Source organism: Aulonocara sp. 'chitande type north' Nkhata Bay, linkage group LG23 (assembly GCF_057382095.1).
Source record: "Aulonocara sp. 'chitande type north' Nkhata Bay isolate Kocher_YH1m ecotype deep benthic linkage group LG23, A_spYH_male_GT1.1, whole genome shotgun sequence".
NCBI lineage: Eukaryota > Metazoa > Chordata > Actinopteri > Cichliformes > Cichlidae > Aulonocara > Aulonocara sp. 'chitande type north' Nkhata Bay.
In genome coordinates this window covers 40,634,748-40,649,466 of record NC_141365.1, presented here as the reverse complement: position 1 = coordinate 40,649,466, position 14,719 = coordinate 40,634,748, and the positions used below count along the sequence as shown (strand labels likewise).

The window sequence follows — 14,719 nt, the reverse complement described above, 5'->3', positions numbered from 1 at the left end:
GTTTTTTTTTTTCCCCTCCCCAGTCTTTGAAGTTACCGCTCTCCTTTCATGTTAACCTCCAGAGGTCATAAGATTTGCACTCATTGAGAAAACATAGCCGCCTTTCAGCTTTGCTCTTTAGCAGTAATCTGGCACTGCCTTGGCCTGCGTCGAGATGATTTATGATGTTTTGGTCCTGCGTCTGCGTTCCCCTGGCTGGTCGTCCTTGTGCTACTGCCCCTGCCGGTTGCCATTAGTGCCAACGCTTACTGCAGATTCTGGTCCTGAAAAATCCAGCGGGCATTTGTCAAATTTGGAGTGCCATTAGAGTCCATTAAGAGGATGAAACTAAGGGGGCATGTGAGACTCCAGATTCAGGATCATAACTTTGGATTCCCTCCAATCAGAATAAGAGGAAAAGTCTTTCAGCACTTAGAAAGGTATGGAAGCTGAAGTGATGCTGAAATACATCTTAGACACCATATGTTAGGAACAGTGCCTGTAAAAATATCACAGTAAACGATATATTTTCTTGACTGGCTTAATACAAAATTACACTAGCTTCTTTGAAACTACTGCCAGCAGCGACACCTGCTGTCGTAAGCTAAAACCGCGTGTCGTTTTACACGTGGAACTTTAGCTTCCGAAAACATCAGTTCCTCTACGGACCTAAATATGCGCTGCACACGAGTCAGGCATGGCGTCCTTCAACCATAGACGTTTGTAAAAGACATTTATCTGTTTGCGGTAAAAAAAAAAAAAAAAAAAAAAATTGCGTGGCTGTAGGAACAGTCGTGAAAATGGCGAGCAGGACCGTATGTCGAGTTTTCCAGCGACGTGAGTACCAGTTGTTATCCGTGTAGCACTAGCATATGTAGCTGGTCAGGCTTGTGACAGCTGTAAGCTGCAGTAATGCTCCTTTAAAGCTGGATTTAATTGTCATAGAAATAAGTAATACAATAAAATATGATATTTTTTACGGTTTTATATTGTAAAGAGAAAGTACTGGAAACAGGAGGGTCACCGCAAGAAATGTTAGAGCAGCTTTGGGATGTGTTGGAACAGGTTAAGTACATAGTAGTTTTTCCGGTGAAAGGAGGTCCAGCTCAGTGACAGCAGGTGTACCTAATAAAGCGCCTTGTATGTGCGCGGGTGTATAACGGTACAAATTTCTAAAACTCTGTTTTGGAGTCACGGTTGGGTACAGCAGACGAATAATAATGATGATGATGAAAAAAGTCTACTTCTTAGCTTTTGTTTCCTTAAATAATTGTACAATAAATATTTGTATAAAGGTCTAAAGCAGGAGTCGGCAATCTTCGACATCGAAAGAGCCTCTGAAATAAAATATAAATTACAACATATAGATAACATAGATAATTCACTTCAATTAACCATTAACGGCAGACCTGCTACCTGTACGTCGTGTGTTCAACTTCCTCACATTACAGGATCGTTTACACTCTGGTTTCCTTTAAGTTCTTCTTTCCATCCATCCTGCCCATCCACAGGCTTTGCATCCGCTGTGGCAGCTCAGCGTCCATCTCTGGCTGAGGTACGCAGTCAGCGTAACGCCGTCTTCTCCAGAGAGCAGGCCAGGCAGAGAGCTCTGTACCCCCGCATCGAGAAGATCGAGGTGTCCATGCAGGGCCCCGGGCTGGACGGTGCGCTGCTCGTCATGAACAAAGGAATGTCCACCCCGCTGAGCTGCGCCAGACGTGAGTGAAAAGAACAAACCGATTATAAATTCTCCACCGTAAGCTTCAGTTGCACGTGTTAATAACGTGTTGTTACACTCCAAACAAACGCTCTGTCACTCTCAGATCTGACGGAGCATCATGTGACAAACTCAGCTCTGGCTCTTGTGGACGGAGAACCATGGCCTCTCCACCAGCCCCTCACCCACTCCTGCTCACTCACTCTGCTCACGTTTAAAGACAACGACCCCACACTGGTCAACGAGGTACTTTAACAGACAAACGTTCTCTCATAAATTCAGCTTGCTGCTGAAAGATCACACCTTTTATTTGAGAAAAGAAAATATTGTTGACAACAGAACATCAGAGCTGCAAGTCCAGTAAAGACGTGGAAGCCAGTTTGTAGAATAAGTGAATACTTGAGTGTTAGTCCTGTCCTCTTGTCTTGTGCTCAGGCGTACTGGCGTTCCTGCGCTGCCCTGCTGGGTCAGGTGCTGGAGACCGCCTTCAAGGATGATTATACTGTGGAGCTGCTCAGCACACGGGAAGTGCCAGGTAGAAAACCACTGTTTACCCTGACCCCGAGTATGTGTCTTCAGAAGTTTGACCTCGAGTGTTTTGATGTTTGACCTGGTCTTTGTTGACTGATGTTAAATAATTAAAAAAACAAGGTAGTGTTTAGTTAATGATGTATGTGACAAAATTGATATTTGATATTTAAGCATTTTTTTAAGTGAAAATGTTGCTTTGACATTTCTGCTTCTGCTGTGCTGACTTTGTATTTCCCTGCAGTCCTCTCTGGGGCCTTCTGCTGTGACGTGGTGCTCGACCCCCAGCTCGACTCATGGACTCCCTCTGAGGTGCGTGTATGGTCCAACGCTCTATTACGCCACTGCACTCGCTGCCGACATCATTTCTGTTTACCTAGATGGTGAATATTCATCTGTTTTACTGCAGTGGCAGCTACTCATGGCCTCTTGAATACAACTCAGGGCTCGCAAAATTTCAAAATCCCTGGCAGGCTCTCTTCAGTTTTTGGTAGCCCAAAATAAATTTAAGTAGCCCGGAAAAAAAAAAAGAGAACAATTTTCTGATTGATGTTTTGTTTCCTTTACAATATTATAGTTTAATGCATAATATTGTAAAGGAAACAACTTCAGATCCTGAATCTCAAATTTCCACTGAAGTCCCGGGTAAGAGGTAAGTGGAACCAAGATCTACAACATTTGCTTTTTGAAGTTTGCAAAGACGGCTAAATTTTGCTAATGGTAGTTCACTCTGTGCAACATAGTTTGCTGTTCTAAACAGCTTTTTCAGGACTTCTTGTTGTGCTTTGTTTATTTTTAGTATGTTTTTGCAATTGGTGTTTGTTCCGGGAAAGATATTGCAGACTGGGCAATAATGCATTTCTTGCATTTCTCATGGGTTCTGATGGGTCTTTCTTAAAATTACTGGTCCCAGTAACAAAGGCGCTTGTTGACGCAGATATCGAGGGAAACTCACGACACACCCGGCAGAACATTATGTTATTTAGCTCGTCATATTCCAGCCACAGAAATTCTTTTGTCCATGAAACCAAAAAAAGCTGCGCTTTCTTTTTGCCTCATAGTCTGATTTGTTTTGTGGTAAGCTTTTCTTTGGCTGCCCCTTCTTCATCCTGACCTGTCTTATTTGGCTCTGCAGAACTAAAATACCTGCATAAATCCATGTTTTTATACACACACACACATCACGGTCAGTGATTCTCTGTGCAGTCAGCCTGTATCACATGTTCAAGTTTGCGAGAGATTTCACTTGTCATGTTTGAATAGTGAGCTAATGAGTGATAAGACGATGTCAGAGGAATTGGTGCGCAATTAATCTGTGACTCACCAATACTGCCGCTCTCTATACGCACAGTGAAAGTGAAAGCAAAAAACAAGCGCAAATTCAAACATGTGACATTGAGACATTGACAGTGGCTCTTCAATGCTAATTACATACTTACCCAGCTACATTTGCGAAAGAATGCAAAAGCATTGACATATATTTTTCCTTTCTATGATAGCCCGACGGGCAGGGCTGAGTTAGATTTTGGTAGCCCGACGGGCAGGGCTGAGTTAGATTTTGGTAGCCCGACGGGCAGGGCTGAGTTAGATTTTGGTAGCCCGACTGGAAAAAGCCCTGTGACTCTAGAAAAACCTACAGGCAGGTTGTAGTTTTTACTGTAAGAAGTAGTGACATCCGGCTAATGTTAAGTTTCTCTTTAATGAGATTTTCCATTCAAAAATCAGCTGATGTTTTACTGTCTGTTTCTTTTCAGGAGTCATTACGCTCTTTGACCAGAGGAGCCCAGCAGCTCATCCACCAAGACCTGGCCTGGGAGCCTCTGGAAGTGGCGCCCTCTGTGGCACTGGAGGCTTTCTCACACAGCAGGTAGACTGGCATCTGAGTACTGCTCAGCTGTGTAGACAGCTGACACTTCCACGTACCTCCTTTCACGACTCATTTAGGTTTAAATGCTTTATTTGTTGTATTTTCTCCTACTCTGGCAGGTGTAAGCAGGAAGAAGTGGAACAGAAAGCATCTCAAAATCCCAAAGGCACAGTGATGCTCTACAGGTGACACTGCATTTAAAGTACAAAAAGAGAGACCTGGCCAAGAGAGCAGCACACAACGCAACCAATGCATGCTCAAATAAATGAACAGATACAACTGACGCACAGTTCAAGAAAGAAAACACAACATCCAGATATCGGCATATCTCATATGCAGTAACATATCAAGAGCGGGACCACCTTTAAGAGCAGTCACTTAAACTATTTGGCACTGAAGTTGGTATTAAACTCGAGACAGGTATCCTAACTTTAGTTAGAGTTTATGAATTTGCGTCTCCTTTGACTTTGCAGGCTGTGCTTCTGCATTTAGCAAATATGTGTAACAGTATTTGGACACTGAGCAAACACCAGTAGACTGAAACTTTCCTTATTGCACTGCATGACGGGCAGAGTAGAATCTTTCATTATTCCTGCACTTACCTGAACTCAACCATGTACCCGTTTTGGTAGATGTGGCGACCATGTACTCCTGAGTGGGGGCCCCCTGGTGGCCAGAACAGGCCTGTGCTCCCAGTATGAGGTGACGGCCCTCCACAGCCTGGGACAGGGATCCTGGGGCCTCCATCGTCGAGCACAGGGCCTCTCCCTGCCTCTGCAGCTTCAGGTGAGAAAGTGTGTTTAGTATAAGCTGTATATATAGGAACCAGTTATCCATTTTTTTAATTGCATAATTTCTTCCAGTATCTTCGCACATACTAAGGACACTGGCAGGTTGAGAGACATATGATTGTAAACTTCATACATGTTTTAGTGCTTTGATTGTTAGGACTGTAAAAGTGATGTAAAGCAGTCCAGCCCACATTAAATAAAGGCTTTATTGTCCATGTTTTTCTGTTTTAATATCCTTAAAAGCGTTGCAGCAGTGGAACAAAAGCTAATCAAATGGCACTTGATTGTCCATCTGTTACAACAGTTTTTCATGCACAATTGCCAAGAATTGTGTGATGTATAAAAAGCACTTTATTGTGTCTACATGTGCCTCCAAGTCACGTTTTCCTCTCTCTGCAGGCTCACCACACAGTCTGGAGGAAACTGAGGCAACGGGCAGAGAAACTGGTAAGAACAGCAAATGTGCTTCAATCTAATAAAAATATGTTTGAGAAAAGAACAGCAAATGTCTCCGTTTTTTAGCTCTGAAGAACTGAAACCAGCCCAGAGAGAACTCTTAATGTCTGGACGGTGTTGAGTATTTGTCCAGTAGCCAGAGGTTAGGATTTAGCACTCTGTTTTTATTACCGTGCATTATTATGTTGGCAAAAACCGAGACAGGAAGTATCGCGGGCTGTAATCTCAAGGAAAAGGCAGGTCTCATCCTCCTCATGAAGGACAAAGGCTGCTTTCTGAAGTCGACATCAAAAACACAAACGCCGAGTGAAGATCCGAGGGAAAAATATTTTTAAATCTCTGCATGTTCAAGGCTCTACTTCTAGACGCCTGGATTGATGCGAAAGGTGAATCCGCTCCGTCTGCATAACCGAGCTTGACTCGAGCGCTGAAAGATAGACGCATCAATTCTGCAAATTCAAACTAGGTTATGAGTTAATTTTGGATGGAGCCATCTAGGCGAAATAGATTTCGCTGCAGCCTTTCTGGCATCCTCGGTGCATCACTGATTGCGTAATAAAAAAAAAAAAAAAGATGTACTCATTAATAGACGCACTTAATTTGGCAACTGATGATATACTGTGCTCCATGGCCTACATTTTATACACAGAGATGGGATACTCGGGGAATTGAAAATGGCACTTTTAAGAACAAAAGTCTGAAGACCTGAGTTGGATTGATATTAAAATTGTGAAATATTTGGATCATATATTTATGGAGTTTTTAAGAGCGCAGGATTAGCATGCTGACCTCCTCCAGGAGAGGCTGCACATCAGTTTTATAGTCTTGGAGGTCACTGTTATATATTATCAGCCAACCTTCTAATGCATGCCGTGTTTGTCGTGCACACGAGGTGTACGAAGGGCAGCCGCTCTGTCCCGTTTGTCCCGTGTTATCAGAACGTCGCTACCGCTAATCAGTGGAAGAGCTATAAAGTGAAAGAGGCCTAGAAGATCTCTGAAGGACAGCTATGTTGCACCATAAGAAAGCATATGCAGGCAGACATGCCAAATGCACCTCTTCTCCTTCTCTTCTGCAGCCTGCAGAGGCAAACAGACGTCATTTTAAGACCACATGAGTGTTTTTCATTCCTTTTAAGCAGCCCGAGGCTGGCTGTTCTTGTCATGCTCAGCTCTTTGAAATAAAGCTGTCTTTCCTTAATGTGGAGGGAAAAACTGCTGAGAAAAAACCTTCACTATTAAACAGTTAAACAATGGCTGGATTCACTGCAATGCTTCAAATCCAGGTTCGTGTGTTTTTATTTCAGCCTGTGCCTTTAAGTGTGATTATTAATGATCAATTATTATGAATCTGGCAGGTTAAAGGAATAGATAGCAGTAACTCTGTTAGCATCGTCACCATTCTGGTGCCTGACATCATATTGTGAAGTGTAGATCGGTCTTTACGGTGAAAGTCACCATGTTCGTGACTCGTGTTCACTGTTCAGCTGTTTTAAGTCAAAGCAGCATTTCATCAGATGATGTCAGACTACCAAAACAATTTTCTAAATTACAACATTTACCGTGACGATCGATCGCAGTTTAAATTGCAGCGTTTGAGGATTACAGATGTTGTGTTTGCTCAACATGGCAGTATGTCTTTAAAAATGACCCGCAGCGTCCTTTGGCTTTAGGTGATTCTTCTGCACCGTTTTGCAAATCATAATGCTGGTATGAAGTGGGGGGCTTGGAATTGCAACAGCTCTCTCTCTCTGATAGACATGCAGCTGGTAAAAGAAATATTGAACACGTCACCAATTTTCTAAGTAAATATATTTCTAGGGTGCTGTTGAGATGAAATCCTCACCAGATGTCAGCAACAACCCGCCCAATCCACACATGCAAAGAAATCAAAGATAGATGGTGATGACAGCTTTTGGCCCGTTCTTCCACACAAACAGGCTTACATGGGTTCCTTCTTTAGCTTAAGTTCTTTCTGTAGATCATCAGCTGGATTCGGGTCCGATGATTGGCTTTATTTTCTTTCTCTGAGAGTTTCCTTGGCTGTGTTTGGGAGCATGTTCTCCCTGAAATGTCCACCCTCGTTTCATCTTCGTCATCCTGGTAGATGGAAGCAGATTTTAATTTGTCCGTTCATTCTTGCTCTAATTATATGAAGGAAGTGCCATATGCTGAAAAACAGCCCTGCACCATGATGTCCCCACCTTCAAACTTCACTGTTGGCGTGGTGCTTTTGGACCTCTATGGTTTGATTTCTTTGTGTGTGTGGATTGGATAAGTTGCTGCCAACAGCCAGTGAGAATTTCATGTTAATAGCAGCTTTAGAAATATATTTACTTAGAAAATAGATGACATGTTCAATACTAAAACCCGCCGTACATCTAGACAACAGAGAGAGAAACTTCAGTTATCTAAATGGACTTGTTAAGGTTCATTCGCTGGGATTACACGAAGGTTTTTCTTTTAAAATGCACACTTTTTGGTTATTTCTCAGAAGGCTCATGAAGCCTCTGAATCTTGCACTGATGTCAAATTGTCTGGCCTTTTTGACAGGCGTAATTTGTTACATCATTAAGTTGAAAGATTAGTGTTATTTGGTTCACCCCCAGTATGTGCCAGCCTACGGACTCTCCAGGAACAGGTTTATAAAAACAGCGAGACGTGGGCGGATGCGTTTTGTGAGCCGGCTGCAGGCAGTAGGGAGGCATGTCCCCTGTCTGCCTCCAGCTGGCCAAAACACCACCGCCCACACTGCAAAAAGATTCTTCCAAATTTCCCCCCACGGTGGGCATCATGCCCCCACAACCCACTACCACCACTACGGAAGCTTTCTTTTTAAAAATATATGCAAAAAGATATTTTAGCTTATTTCTGATGAAAGTAGTATGGAGAGGGGATGTAACGGTCTGGGAATGTTAGTTTCTCTTCTCTCTGTTTTCACGTTTTTGTTTTCTACACAGGTGGATGTGCCGGGTCCTGAAGTAGCAGCTCCACCATCTCCTCCCAACTCACCTCAACTTCCAGCCAGCCACTAACCACCTCTGTAACCTTCCACGTAAACAATTTAACTGATTAGATCATTTGTTCAATAAATGTATAAAAACATGTGAGAAATCTCTTGCATTTATTTATTTTCTTATTTAATATTGCTGCAAATTGAAACGAACGGCAGTATTGTTGCGCAAAACGCAGTAGCCTTTGTATTCGGTGTGATTAACAGTCGTGATTGTGGGTGGGTGCGTTTGTTCTTGTATCAGCAGTTTTCCTTAAAAACAAAAGCTGTGTGCGTGCATGCGTACATGTGTAAATTGGCCAGAGGTCAGGCAACAGTGCATCTGTTGCGTCTATCATTTGGCAAACAGGTGGCTCTCAATCCTCTGAGTGCATTTGGCATGTGTGAGCAAGCCTGAGGATTTGAGTCATGAGGCAGCATCGTTTCCCTTTTTTTTTTCTCCTTCTTGATTCCTGGCAAATTGACACATTCGACAACAACACATTTTTTGAGAAGTTGCAATTTTAGCCTGAAATCTACAGTGTTCGATACTTTAAAGTAAAAACATTCCTTTATGCTTTAAAATTAAAAGAATCTGCAATGAAACATTCTGTCCGTTAAGTTCGATACACATAGCTGTAAATAAATTATCAATAAAATTGCAAAATGGGGAGAAAAAAACGGAATAAACAAAATTGACATTTCTCACAGAAAGTTTGGTGTTTATAATGTATAAAACATCTGCAAATATTAGTAAGCTGTCAAAACACAGTTAACAATTATAATTAGTGTAATTTCACAGACTGTATTTTATAATTGTGCTGTTTATTTTCAAATAAACCATAAAACTGACATTATGGAGAAGGAATAATAAAAAATCTAAAGATTTATTCTTAAGGCATGCATAAGTTTAATGAGATTGAACAATAAATGTTAATTGCCTGTGAAATTACAGACTTGGATCGTTCAATGCGAGTTAACTGTCAAATCTGAGGGATGCTTGACGGACTTTACACAGAGGGACACTTACAAGGGGTCAGTGTGGAAAAAGTTCAAACAGCACTGTGGGCGTGGCAACCTTCTAAAATTGTCATCTTACTATATAATAAACCCAAATGGTAACTGTAGCAAGTTTAAGCCTCGTTGAGTTTATTGTAGCAGTATTTTATCATAATATTAGGTATTAGGTTTATCATTTTTACACATGTAAACGCCATTAATAAAATAAATAAATAAATATATATATATATATATATATATAAAAATATATATATATATATATTTATTTATATTTTAGGGGTGCAACGATACACAAAATTCACGGTTCGGTTCGGTTCGATACTTTGGTGTCACGGTTCGATATTTTTTCGATACAAATGTCGATGTCATTTATTAAAATTATAAATATATATTTTAACTCAAAAGTACAGTTTTTAAATTTAACCCTAACCCTTGTGCGTGTTTTTTATTTTGACAGCGAATGCGCACCTGCGGACCACTTATGTGCAGCCCTGGTTATTTAGCTCGTCATTTTGCAGCCACAGAAATTCTTTTGTCCATGAAACCATAAAGCTGCACTTTCTTTTTGCCTTATAGTCTGATTTGTCATAACTTCTCCGTTTTGTGGTAAGCTTTTCTTTGGCTGTCACTTCTTCACCCTGACCTGTCTTATTTGGCTCAGCAGAACTAAAATATATATCTGTCTGTGAAGGTTCTCAGTCATCCAGGTCATCATAGTCAAATATATATCCTGCTGCTTTTACACACGCACTCACATAAGCTCAGCGATTCTCTGCGCGATCAACCTCTCACATGTGTAAGCTGCGGGAGATTTCACTTGTCATGTTTGCATAGTAAGCTAACGATTAATAAGACGATGTCAGAGGAATTGGTGCACAAATTATCATCACTCACAGATCAGTGCTGTCGCTCTCTATACACAGTTCACACGATTGCAAAGTGAAAGCAAAAAAACAAGCGCAAATTCAAACGCGATTTCAATATGTCACATATTGACAGTGGCTCACCGATGCCAATGACATAATTACCCAGCTACATTTCTGAAAGAATGCAAAAGCATTGACATATATTTTTCCTACAATAGCCCGACGGGCAGGGAAGAGAAAGATTTTGGTAGCCCGACTGAAAAAATCGCTAGCCCCAGGACGTCGGGCTAGCGATATTGCAAGCCCTGTATCTGATTGAGGAATCATGCATCTTTGGAAAAGAGAGTTTATTACAGAGAAATGGCTCTTTCCAAAATAAAAGCTATACTATCTGCTTCTTCTGGGCTATATTCTCAGCAGCATAAGGAGAATCATGTGCTAACAGCTGTCTAAATGACTCGGCTAAAGTTAGTAGCATGCTTGTTGTTTTTTGTCTGCTTCCACTTGTCTTTGCACTAGGATGATGTCGGCGTAAATGTGCAGTCATATTCGTTGTGTTCCCACTAGTGCTTTCAGGTTAATCTCGTTGAAATGACCTTACGTTAACGAGCTAACTGCGCTAACACACTAGCTCCCACCCATGTAATTGAGCATTGCATGGCACATCCAACATACTGTTTTACTTTAGTCCATGACGCGCTTACCTTCAGGGTCATACGTCACATGAAAACCAAAATAGTTCCAAAGGCCAGATCTGAATGAGGGTGGGGGAGGTTCAATTTGCCATGTTGCAACCAGCTTAGCTTCTGTCTTGCTAGCTTGTGCTGCGCTTGGTGGATCTGCGCTCGACAGTGCAGCCTAGGCGGAGTAGTCAAACGCAGATTCACTGAGCTCTCAACACAGACAGCATCTTCAGAAGGAAAGTTGATAAAATAAATTACAAATTTTGTATTGTTCATACATATGCGTACTGAACCGAAAGCACTGTATCGAACGGTTCAATATCAATACGAGTATTGTTGCACCGCTGATATATATATATACTGTGTAAACTTAAAGCTACAGGACTATTTTCCAAAACAAGAAAAAAAATTCCATGTTTAAATAAAATGTCTTTATTTTTCGGTGATGGTAAAGTTCTGTTATTTCACTGTATTTTTCTGGCACACCACATTTTACAGTGTACACTCTTTAAAACACTGGCTACATCTTGTTTAACATCTGTTTATTGATTAGTTCTGGTAAAGTTCCCATATCTGGGATACATAAAGTATGTCTTATGTTTAATGGCTTCCAGTGACATGGAAAATTGATCCCTTCTTTGGGTGTCTTTAGATCATTTGAGATTAAAAGTGAATGCCAGGAACCATAAAACAGAAACAAACCCCCATTTCTGGTCAAATTATTATGTTTGTTTCTCAGTAACATTCAACTTTTCCAAAATTGGATTGGAAACAATGTAAGATTGCGCAAAGTCTCTGGCCAGAAAAGCTGCAAACTATGCAGCTGTTGTCCCATCTCAAGCATCCTGCTGCTACCCCCACCCACCCAAAAACACCCTGACAGTGTGTGAGACACACCCAAACACACATGCCTCAGATTCAGTCCCAGTTGAGATGTTTGACTCGGTGCCCTGATGACCTGAATTCCCCTCTCCTGCAGCACTTTAGAGGTGTTTAGGAACTGGTGCTGCACAGATGATTAAAATTGAATAACTACAAAAATACTGTGAAATAATGCATCCTGACAAATTAATTTATGTCCTTCTGTTCTCCATTTGTTCAAAAGGTCTGTAATGCAATCTGCGTGCCTCGCTGAATCTCTTGTTGAGTAATTGTTGAGGAATCAATGCTCTGCTGATGAGTAATAACCCGTCTTTCTCTGGATATAATCAGCATTCAGCTTTCTATTGAGGAAAAAAACTATTGTCATGCATTTCAGGTTTAATGAGAATTACTTTGCTTAAATAAGCTTTTGATTGCACCATACTTTAAATGTCAGTGCTTTTTTTTCTCTGTTAAACACTCGTTATTATTTAAATCCATCCTATACAAAATCATGAGCAAAAGCATAATTGGACAGGATCACTTTCAGAACCACTTACGAGACCTCATGTGAAATCCAAGTGAAATCATGAGCTCATACTCACAAAACACAGGGAGATTTTCAGAGTTGACGAATGAATAACTTGAAAGAAAATTCTTTGCCCAACAACTCGTTTTCTGTTATGGTGGAAAAGCTGAAATACATTACTGTTTTTGAACCTTGAAGGTGCCCGGCACAGTTTTAATGACGCCAACTTTCTGGTCTTTAAACCCAAATTGGTTTTAATTAATTTACAGAAAATCTTGGGGTTTGTTTTTGTACTGTGGACATACTGTAAAAAAACAAAACAAAAACAACAACAACAAAAAAACAGACATTGCTGTTCTTTTCTGTCATTTTTCTGTTTATCCATGACTTAATTGCTTTGGCGTAGTATGGTGATTATCATTAAGAAAAGCTAGCTGTAAAATCTACCGTTTAAAGTTCAAAATCTACACACAATGTTCATCAGGTGGGCCAAATTGGAGTCTTTGCTGGGCCTATTCTGTGCCCCGGGCCTTATGTTTGGCACCCCTCCTTTCATAAAAACGCAAACGATTTCAGACCTTTACAGTTCTTCTGTTAACTCCTAATTCGTAGTGTTGCATCTCAGTGTGCGTCCTCTGCTCCGACAGATCACCTGTTTCATGATTACTGAAACCAAAGAGATTTTTGAGCAACCTGGTAACATCAAAACTGTTTAAATACTCCATATTGATTTTGACTGTTTCTAACAAACTTGTCTCCAACATTGAAGGAAGAAACTGTAATATGTGTGTGTTTCTACGTGGAGTGGGCCTCAAAGTTCAGCATAACTCGCAGGTCTCCCTCGGGGTTCGGTATTAAGGCGACCACACCTTTGCTGCCACACCACCGCTATGTGGCCACTTGGCAGTGCAGTGCGCGTCTTGGACACGGCGCTGCGCTCTCGGCGCTCCGCCGCTCTGCTCATCAGAGCTCACTCCGCCCTCCCTCCCTTTCTCCCTCCACCTCAATCTCAACCAGCCGCCCAGCGAGAACAGAGAGCATCCATTCGCGTCTCTCTGACAGTGACAGAGGCTGCTCGCCATTGCTCACCGCACTTTTCAGCCGGGACGTCGATCTCGCTGACTGCTCCGTGCAGAAGTTGCGACTTCACGCTCGTCTGTTTCTCGTGCCAGGAGCTGAGCGCCGGGTCGGTCCGGTTGCTTGACACGCGCGCTCACACACCCTCCCGGGAGATCAGTTTATTCCCTGGATGCCGGATGAATTATCTGGGAGTTGCGAACAAGTGAACAACAAAGCCGAGGCTCGAGATCTGCCTCCTCGCTCCTTCCTCCGAAGACGAGACTCCAGGCAGAGTTGGGGACGATAATGATGGGGACGTCCCTGTATCTTCCTGTTGTGATTTTACTGATGCAATGTAAGTGGAAAATGGAAAGTGTTCATTCGAAGAAGTTGCTCTTGAGTGTTCCCTTTTATTTACTTTTCTAGACGAGGGCGAAACCATTACGAATCATTAAGAATCGATTATTTAAAATGTGCTTGAAAGCCTAGATGTTTATATTGTGGGGAAATTATTCTACGGATTTTCACTAAAGTCATAGTACAGCGTTGGTCTGCTTTCTATAAACATGATTTGGAAGATGAATATATGGAGGAATTTTTCATTTCATGTTTTTTTCTTTTTTGGATTCACGTAATTGTTCATTTGCAACTCCCCCGCCGCGGTTTAGTTGAACCCCCTCTGAGAGAGTGGGCCGTGGTGACGGTGCAGCCAGGCTGGGTTCCTACAAGCTGGCCCCAAAGTTGTATTGGCCTGGTGCCACTTAAGGGTGTGGGTGTTATGTTGGTGGCGGGTGGGTACCCGTTTTTGGCAGAATGAGCCACAGATCTGCGCGTGAGGTCAGCGCTTGGATTTCTACCAGAAACTTCAAGCTGGTTTTCACCGTGACACGGAGTTTGTTTGTTTGTTCAGGGGCGGTGGGCGGGAAGAAATCAGGAAATTGGAAACACAAAACACAAAAATTTTAAATTTATTTTAAGGCGCAAATAACAAGAAAACATTTAAAGAGGGCTGATCATCCTGCACGGAGACGCAGGAAGGAAGAGTGCTGTTTGGGGCTTGAGCGTGAGATGGATGTGATGAGACAGTGAGAGTGAGTCACGCACATTTTACTCACATTTCGCCACCTGTCAGGACTCCGGGTCAGAGTTCACAGAGCTGTGTGTTTTCAGTCCCGCTGTGATAGAAATCATCGTCATGTGGCTCAATTGATGGATGTCAGCAGGTGAGAAGAGCACCATTGAGATCCCCCCAGCTCCACTGCTACTTGTACATTGCATTGTTTAAAAAGAGGAAATGTTTTGGGTGGGTCTCTGGCAAGTGATCCTGAAGCTTCTATGTCACCACACACACACACACACACACACACACACA

The 14,719-nt window shown here is 42.0% G+C and overlaps 2 protein-coding genes across 3 annotated transcripts in view; both read left to right on the top strand.

Moving 5' to 3' along the window:
• Window positions 1–625: 625 nt before the first annotated feature.
• mrpl39 (mitochondrial ribosomal protein L39) lies at window positions 626–8,461 on the top strand. The gene is made up of 10 exons (XM_086281649.1): window positions 626–816; window positions 1,491–1,697; window positions 1,803–1,942; window positions 2,132–2,231; window positions 2,469–2,536; window positions 3,979–4,091; window positions 4,211–4,276; window positions 4,724–4,877; window positions 5,282–5,329; window positions 8,298–8,461. Exons 1-10 carry the CDS (start codon window positions 780–782, stop codon window positions 8,370–8,372), a joined length of 1,008 nt encoding a protein of 335 aa, XP_086137775.1. The 5' UTR covers window positions 626–779; the 3' UTR covers window positions 8,373–8,461.
• A 4,825-nt stretch (window positions 8,462–13,286) lies between these two features.
• Window positions 13,287–14,719, top strand: part of jam2a (junctional adhesion molecule 2a) — a 21,613-nt gene continuing 20,180 nt past the window's right edge. For both annotated transcript variants that reach the window (XM_086282722.1, XM_086282721.1), the window contains exon 1: window positions 13,287–13,702. In XM_086282722.1, the coding sequence (XP_086138848.1) occupies window positions 13,654–13,702 (49 nt within the window). In that variant the 5' untranslated portion in view covers window positions 13,287–13,653. The remainder of the gene's footprint in view (window positions 13,703–14,719) is intronic.

What these genes read in the sequence shown, in the direction of transcription:
- mrpl39 (XM_086281649.1), top strand. Translation starts at nt 780, where the DNA reads ATGGCGAGCAGGACCGTATGTCGAGTTTTCCAGCGAC. An exon ending in CAGCACACGGGAAGTGCCAG is followed by an intron (nt 2,232 to 2,468) that starts GTAGAAAACCAC and finishes ATTTCCCTGCAG; the next exon opens with TCCTCTCTGGGGCCTTCTGC. An exon ending in GAGGCTTTCTCACACAGCAG is followed by an intron (nt 4,092 to 4,210) that starts GTAGACTGGCAT and finishes CTACTCTGGCAG; the next exon opens with GTGTAAGCAGGAAGAAGTGG.